The sequence below is a fragment of the Kryptolebias marmoratus genome, linkage group LG7, assembly GCF_001649575.2.
Source record: "Kryptolebias marmoratus isolate JLee-2015 linkage group LG7, ASM164957v2, whole genome shotgun sequence".
NCBI classification, from domain to species: domain Eukaryota; kingdom Metazoa; phylum Chordata; class Actinopteri; order Cyprinodontiformes; family Rivulidae; genus Kryptolebias; species Kryptolebias marmoratus.
Window position 1 is genome coordinate 9,178,199 of NC_051436.1, and position 8,936 is coordinate 9,187,134.

General features: G+C 42.6%; 1 protein-coding gene across 2 annotated transcripts in view; it reads left to right on the forward strand.

Moving 5' to 3' along the window:
- The window catches only part of LOC108234870 (phospholipid-transporting ATPase ABCA1), a 215,816-nt gene that overhangs the window by 112,298 nt on the left and 94,582 nt on the right, over positions 1 to 8,936 (forward strand). For both annotated transcript variants that reach the window (XM_037976591.1, XM_017414453.3), the window contains 2 exons: positions 5,201 to 5,299; positions 6,248 to 6,437. In XM_037976591.1, the coding sequence (XP_037832519.1) occupies positions 5,201 to 5,299; positions 6,248 to 6,437 (289 nt within the window). The remainder of the gene's footprint in view (positions 1 to 5,200; positions 5,300 to 6,247; positions 6,438 to 8,936) is intronic.

Genomic DNA, 8,936 nt, shown 5'->3' on the forward strand with positions numbered 1-8,936 from the left:
AATCATCAAAATTAAACGAAATAAACATTTGAAATATATGAGTTTGTATGTAATGTATGAATATAATATACAAGTTTCACTTTTTAAATGGAATTACTGAAATCAATCTACTTTTTCATGATATTCTAATTTTATGACCAGCACCTGTATGTGACATTTCAAAGTTGCTAAGTTTTTTTCGGAGTCCGTGGAATCTGGCGTTTCTATGCGAGCGTATTAGACCGAGGCTAGGATATGGCGTTATTTTCGTTCAGCCAAAGAGATCAAAGGCAAGTGTGACATGTAATGACAAAGTACCTGAAACTAAATGTTACTTAAAATCAACAAGTTCTTATTTCCGAACCTCAGCGGCATAATACAAAGGAGAACTAAACTCGTGTAGACTGGGCTCGACCGTGAACGGGATTATAAATGAAACCCAGTTAACGCCAGTGAAGCAAAACTCGGGTCACACGTCGACTTTCCTGCACGTGTTCGCGCTGTTCTCGTTTAACCTGCGGTGCCTTGCTGAAGTATTGGGTGTTTTCTGCTTTTTGTTGCTGTCTTAAATCAGTCGTGATCACCCTAAACTTGTCTTCTTTACAAAAAGCAAGTAAGTAAAGTAAGTAAAAATGTATTTGTACAGCGCATTTCAGCAGCAGGGCATTCAAAGTGCTTTTACATAATAAAAACATCAGTAGGGTTACATTACAATCATAAAAAAAAACAAAAAACAAAACATCATTACAATCATCCAAAAAAAATAAAAATAAATAAAAATGATAATCATAAGGTCAATATGTATTAAGATATTTGGTTCAGAGCAGCTTTACACCTGAATTTGTTTGCAGAACACTAATCAAAGGCGACTCTAAACAGGTGAGTTTTCAGCCTTGATTTAAAGGAATTTACAGTTTCGGCTGTTTTGCAGTTTTCCGGGAGTTTGTTCCAGATTGATGGTGCAGAGAAACTGAAAATCTGCTCCTCTATGTTTGGTTCTGGTTCTGGGGATACAAAGCAGACCAGAACCAGAACACCTGAGTGTTGTGGAGGGTTGATACGACAATAATAAGCCTATAAAAAGTAATAATGAAAAAAAATCTTTATTTTCAAAGTAAATTTTATTTTTATTTATTTAACCTTTATTTCACCAGAAAAGTCCCACTGAGATTAAAAACCTCTTTTCCAGGGGAGTCCTGGCCGAGAGGCGGCAAGTTTACAGGACGATCACGATTACACGATTTAAATTGCCATGCGAAGAATTATTACGGTTACAGTTTAAAGACGCCTCCTCCAGTTTTTTATGCAACGTGTTCCACGCAAACGGAGCCGAGCGAACAAAAGCCCCTCTTTTCCCTCCGATTCTGTGCGAAGAAAAGGAACAAAGATTCCTACGGAATAATCCCAATTAAATAAAAATATTTGATGTAAAAAAAAAAAAAAAAGTAATTGCATAAATATTCACCCCCTTTAAAAAGACCGTATTGAAAATTACAAGTCAGGGGATGGATACTAAAGGATTTCCGAGGCCCTAAACATCCCCCAGGAATTCTGTTAAACCCATCATGAAGAAATGGAGGGACTATGGGACGTGTGTAAATCTCCCAAGAGCAGGCAACCTCACAAACTGAGTGAACGTGAAGGAGAGTAGTAAGGGGGACCGCCGAGAAAGAAAGAAAAAAACAACCTCAAATTAAATATCAACTAGAGTTCGTATAGATTGTTTAGAGACTCGTCTGTTCATCGGACATACTTTTGCGAGGCGCTGCACATCGGGAGCTTTTCTTCGGCTGATTGCGGCGTGTTTTCCTTTTAGGCGGCCTCTGAAATGTCTTATTTAATGAGACCTTTCATTCCAAGCGGCGTTCCCTTCGAAAAGTATTTCCATTCAGGTTTATTTCTAAGGAGTCGGTCGTCGTTAAAACACCGACTCAAAGCGTTTTCGCAGACGCTGTGAATAGGTTTTCAAACTAGTCCAATTATTGTGAAATTCCGTGGAGAACAACTTCAGGTGTATTGGGAAAATAAATAAATAAATTACATTCTTTTTAAATTCCATATGATTCACGTTGTTCACATAAGTTGAGGCTTTGGTAAAACGGATTCAAATTGAAGATCTTGCAGCCCTCGAAGGAACGCGTATCGCCTGCTGGCTTTTACGACCAGAATTTCAGACTAAGATCATGTTATGTTGACGAACGATTGGTCGTTTTGGACAAACATCGAAACTGTGCGTGTCCCGCGATACTGCGGGATGCCGCTTTCAGGGTTCCTGTTGTGAAAGACTCCCAGCTACAGCCACGGCAAATTCTAGCTCGGTCCTTGTAAAACTGACCGAGTTAGAGCCACGTTTGTGTTGGCTGATGTCGATAAGCTGTGGTAGCCATCTTGGATTGGAAACATTTCCAAAGGTAATCAGTTGTAGGTGCCCGTCGAATGATTATTTGCTGAAAGTTTCTTTAAAATCTATTCAGCGGTTCATGAGATATTTTGCAAACAGACAGGCAACGTTGACTTTAAATCGTTAATGGCAGAATTTCGAACGAACATCTCGCACATTAATGTTTGGACTCAAAATATGTGTTGGGGGTCAGTCTCCAACAACTTTTTCAGTTAACATCTGTAAAACTGACAGAGTCGTGGCCATATTTATGTTTTTTAAGGTCAGTTGGCCGTGACAGCCATTTTATAGTGAGCTGACTCCAGAAGATAATCAGTTGTAGATGTACATCCAATGATGGCTTTTTGAAAGTTTCATTAAAATCTGACGAGTGACTCAAAAGATACTTCAGTAACAGACCGACCCGGGGTAAAACATCATCACCCGTCTTCTCTGTCTTCAGCAGCGGGCAACGATAAAACTTCAAAGCGAAGCTGCAGGGCTGCTTCTGTCCTCTCACATCTCTTCGCCTTCACTCGACTTTCCTCCTCCGCCGTCCCCAGCCCCTTCCGTCTGCGAGCCGTTCATTAGTTCCACCGTTTTTTGTTTTTTTTTTTCCGTGTATCTGCACAAGTCTTAATTTCGGAGCCATCCGATAGTTTTATTACCTCGAATAACACGGCAACCCAGCCATTGTTAATTGCAAAACAGATGGCTGCACATAATCCATTTTTTTTTTTTTTTTTTTTTTTTAAACGCGGCCCACTTCGGGCGCTCTCGCTGGTGGCCGGGAAGCGGCGGCGTGACCTTCATGGAGTCGGACCTAAATGAGACGATGAAGACTGTATTAATCCAAAGGGTTGGCTGAGCTGTGACCGCTGCTGGCTCGCCGCCATCGCGACGGGTTGTAGAAAAAAAACACCGATTTAACTCCCGCAGTATGCCGAGTGTAAAGAGCAGCGATGGCGGTTACACAAATAAGACGAATGTTTGAGGCCCGGGAATATAAACCCGACGCTGAGAGATACACTGCATCGCCAAAAGTATTCACTCACCCATCCAAATGGGCGACAGGGGCTCAGGAAGGTAAGAGTTCGTCTGGTTGCTGGTTCGAGCCCCCGCTCCGACAGTCTCGGCCGTTGTGTCCTTGGGCAAGACGCTTCACCTGCCTTGCCTACTGGTGGTGGTCAGAGGGTTTGGTGGCGCCGGTATGATGGCCGCCTCACATCTGTCAGTGTGCCCCAGGGCAGCTGTGGCTACAATGTATCTTACCACCATCAGTGTGAATGAATGGGTGAAGCGCTTTAGGGTCCTTGGACTAGATCAGGGGTGTCAAACCCAGTGACGCAAGGGGGCCAAAATTAAATATTTGGTCCTAGCCAAGGGCCAATCACGATCCATATTTATTAAAAATTACGTAAATTAACCTTGGTTTTAGATGTATTATGTCAAATCATTCATAGAGAAATATCAATGACCTTTTCCCAGTTACAGATTATACAGAATTTAGAGCAAACATACTTTAATGAACACAGACAAATAGCTCAAACTTCAAAAAGCACATCATTAGCAGTCATTTCTTACGCCTCACTCAGCTTTTAAATGAATTTTTTAACATTAAAATTATTATTTTAATTATTATTTTTTAACATTTTAAAAAAAGCCATCAACAAAAACCTGATCATACAGAAATTAAAACTTTATATTGTTGGCTTCTAAGTCACTGTCAAGAGAAAACTTCACTAATTAGGCTCAGAATCAGAGACTCGATCTGTCCCAGACTGGAGGGCCGGACCGGCCGGATGAGATGTTACAGAGGGCCGGATCTGGCCCGCGGGCCTTGAGTTTGACACGTGTGGACTAGATAAAGCGCCATACAAGTGCAGGCCATTTACCATTTTTACCAAATCACTGAATTCAGGTGTTCCAATCCCTTCCGTGGCTACAGGCGTATAAAATCAAGCCCCCGGGCACGCAGACTGCTTCTACGAACACTGGTGAGGGAATGGGTCGCTCTCAGGAGCTCGATGAATTCCAGCGTGGTGCCAGGATAGGATGCAAAAAGTCCTGTCGTGATATTTCCTCTCTAATAAATATTCCACAGTCAGCTGTTAGTGGGGTTATAACAAAGTGGAGGCGATTGGAAAGTAACAGAGTGGTAAGGGCACGTAAAATCACAGAGCGGGCTCAGAGGATGCTGAGGCTCAAAGTGCACGGAGGCCACCAACGTTCTGCAGAGTCAACAGCTGCAGACCTCCAGACATCATGTGGCCTTTCAGATCAGCTCAGGAACAGAAAGCGGGGAGCTTCATGGGGTGGCTTCCATCACCAAGTGCAGGGTCAGAAGGCCTGACAGTGAGCCTGGCCTTCTGGTCCAACATCAGTGTCTGACCTCACAAATACACCTTTGGAAGAAAGGTTAAAAATTCCCATAAACACTCCTAAACCCTGTGGGGTTTAGGAGCCTTCCCAGAGGAGTGGAAGCTGTAATAGCTGCAACAGGTGGGTCAACACCATATTAAACCCTATAGATTAGGAATGGGACGCCAGTCGAGTTCATATGCGTGTGAAGGGGGACAAGCAAATACTTTTGGCAATAAAATGTATTTATTTATTGCTAATATTCCAGATAATTTGTTTTTTTTTTGTGAACTTTTCAATATTGAGGCTACAGGTATATTTCTTCATCGATCCAGCCGATTGATTACCGATGTCTTCCTGGAATGACTGAGTAGTTTGCAATAGATTTGTTAAAAACTTGTGGACTCCACAATATGTGGAAATCACTTACTTTTACGTCGATATGACTCTGACACGAATACTGATTCTGATGTGTTGCAGCAACGACATGCCAGATAACCTGGAGGTGTCCAAGGTGGTGGAAACGCTGGTGGACAACCCCGGTTTTGGGACACGCTGCATGGATGGAGATCCGATACCGTGAGTGAGCTGGAGTCTTACAGGAGGGGACGTACTCCGAGAACTCGGCCGTGAATCTGTCTCCGATGTTCTTCAAGTATCCAATCGGGAAACCTGCGTGATGAAGAACTAACACACCCCTGCGTGGTTCGAATCCTATCCAAGAAGAACTGCTTGCAATTTGCTCCAGTTCGTGCTTCGGAAAGAAATATTCTGCGTGACTTTTATTAAAAAAAAAAAAATTTGAGAGGGAAAAAACAAAAATTCAGGAAATCTTGACTGAGATTTTAAGTTACTGACAAAAAGGTTAACCCTAACTAGCAGTCTTAGACAAAATGTATCCGTTATGTTGCATAGATTTTACCCTAAATTGGACAAGACTTGGACTAGAAATGTATTTATAACAAAAAACAATAAAATAGAGGCCAATTAAGCAGTAGTTTAATAGATTAAATAGGTTCATATATATATATATATATTTATATAATATAGTAATAATGATAATATTAATGGTAATAATGACACATCCACATCAACAACTACAGTAATGTGAATATTAATATTAATTAATACATTTTAATTGGAATTTTATTTTGTTCAAATGTGTTATGTTGAGCTACTTATATATCTCACTGTTTAGTAATTATTATTGGTGCATATTTCCTTGTTTTCCTGATGCTAAATTAAATAAAAGTTAAACAGCATTGCAATCAGCTGTTGATTAATACCCAATGTTGTTTGTTAGAGTTGCTGCAGAGTGTTGCATTCAGAGCAGTTTAATGTTTTTAGCGATAAATCAAGCGTCTGATAAGGCGTGAATGATGTAGGAATGTGTTAAATGTGACCCAGCAGGACGTTTTAGGATTATTTTTACATGGTAATGTGTTATTATTCTGACAGTCGTACGTTTTCTTTGTAGAAGTCAGTCGTTACCAAGAAAATGCTTATTTCTCATCGTGTTTCCTGCAGGAAGTTGCCGTGCTGCTCCGGCGGGTCTGACTGGGTCACGCCGCCCGTGGATCAGTCGGTCCTGGACATCTTCCTCGACGGGAACTGGAGCATGTCCGACCCGTCCCCTTCCTGCCAGTGCAGCACTCCGAGACGGACCATCATGCTGCCCGACTGTCCGCCCGGGGCAGGAGGCCTTCCTCCACCACAGGTCAGTGTGCTCGGTGGATCCGGGATCTCCTTCGACGACAAAACGTTCCCAAAACTCAGCCTCTGCTGGCCGCGCAGCTCTCATTGTGCGTATAACAGGGGGAAGGGGACGTTCTGCAACAATCCAACGCTCGAAATGCGTTAAATAAAATATAAATCAACGACAAAACAGCACAATGAAAATGCTTATCACGGGAAGCGCTCTGCTTGCAGTCTGGAAGTCCCAGTCAGCATCATTTTGATTCAGAAAGGTACTTATTACCAGGAGGGTTTGCATCGCATTGCAAAATGTAAATCAGCCTTTTTGTACGAAAGTGGGCCCAGAATAATTTTTTTGTGAAGGCAGCGCCAAACACAAACTAAAACCTGCCTTTAAAATACACCCACGCGCCGCGTCCTTTTACTTTTCTCAGTCACATGTCCCTCCAGGACACGAACTTTACAAAGGACCTCACCTTTTTCCTGCTCCCGTCGTGCGGCCGGGCAGCTTCCCGCGTCTCACCCTCCACGAGTCGATACGGACTCTTTACGGAGCGCTTCTTCGAACAGCGTACACGGGCTGACCTGAAACGGTGTGATCCGGGCCGCGATCGACGGGTGGCTCCGGGACAAAACGTCCCCTTCTTCCGGCCAGCCACCGCCTGCTGACCAAGAAAAAAAAAAAAAAAAAAATCTGTGGAGAGAAAGCGCGGTTCCATTTGGAGCCAAGTGGTAATCAGAGACCCGAGGCTTGGAAGGAGAACCTGCGGGGTGAGTCTTCATCGCCTGCCGTAACGAAATGCTGGCGACCATAAAACCATACATGAAGTCTATCTGTTAGCAAAATATCTTAGGAACCAGTACTTGCATTTTAATGAAACTCAAAACTTAACGAGACCTTTGTAAACACAAAAATGGCCGTAATACAGTCAGTTTTACAGATATTGAGCTAACATTTGGCGCAGTGGTAGCTGAGACTCATCCCCAACACATACTTGGTGGACTAACGGATCCCATAAGATCCTTGATTAAGACTTTGAAATGCAAGGCAGTAGGCGTTCCTTCAAGGATGGCTAGTTTTTAATATTAGACTGTCTGTTTACGCAGCTTCTCCTCACACGTTTGCATTTCTGGGCATATTGGGTTTGAACGCCCCAGAGGTAACTTTTCTCAAAGCTGATATATATTTTTTTCTTTTCCAGCTGAGATCTCACGGTCCTAGATGTGTTATTTAAAGTTTAGATCAGATGGAGCGAGGAGAGCAGCTTTTAATCTCCAACGCCCAAACATTTGCCTTTAAAAAACGAAAAAAGAAAGAGCAGCAACTAATGCACGTGTTTGGTTTTCACTGCTAAATGCCGGCTGTACGCTTTCGTCCACTTCTGTAACGCTTGAAGTCGTGCCCGTTGGCCGCAGGTTGTTAAAATCCTCCCAGGTGCCTTTGTGAATGCCTTTCTTTCTTTTTCGCTTTGTCAAAAACTTTCCAAAGTCCCTCACGGACTCAGAGGGATCTCACTCAGACCGGACTGTGGGCTGTTTTGGGGGGGCAGTCTTGGTATAAGTGGATTTGGGAAGTGGGAGGGGTGTGGCAGAAAATCCTGTTGTGAATGTAGGGGTGGAGAGAATTTCAAAAACTAGGTTGTTTTGCTGTGGATGAAGAACTCTGACTCTTTTTTTTTTTTTTTTGAACTTCTTATAATGTTTTTGATGTTTTCCTTTGAAAGAAAGGCCCTAAAATACCTGATATAGTCGAACAATGATGGCGTACTCACTTCATGTACCTCTACCCAGTGTTCGGCTCTCTTATTAAGCTTTAGTGAAACAAACAAGGACTGGTTACATGCGCACACGCACCAACACTCATGTTTACATGGAAAAATATTCTGTATAGTCTGATCTGTTATTCCAATAAGCAAGTTATTTTATTTCTGGTTGTTTTTCTGGTTCTATTTTATTTTATTTTATTTAATCTGCTGTTTGTGCTTTGATACGGGCATTTTCTCTCTGTGGTCTCCATTCTGTATGTGACAAGACCAGAAAAGGGCAGAGAAATGAAATTCTTAGACCCGAGCGGCTCTCGTCTGAACTCGTTTTCAATCGTAGGGGTTCTGCAGAGGTTGAAAGAATCGATGCACTAATGGGAATATTTGCTAAACCAACGTCCCCTGCTGCGTTTGCACCCCTCGTCTGAACAGAAATAGTGTTTTAGCTGGGAGAACTGAAGTTTTTACAAATAATTTCCAAAGTTGTTGTTTGACAAAGTGGGATTTGGGATAAACGGTAGGAGATGGATGGATGGATGGATGGATGGATGGACGGATGGATGGACAGATAGACAAATGGACAGACGGATAGACGAATGGACAAATGGACAAATGGATGGATGGATGGATGGACGGACGGATGGGTGGATGGATGGATGAATGGACGAACGAATGAATGGATGGACAAACGGATGGATGGACGGACGGATGGATGGACGGATGGATGGATGGATGGACAGATGGATGGATGGACAGAC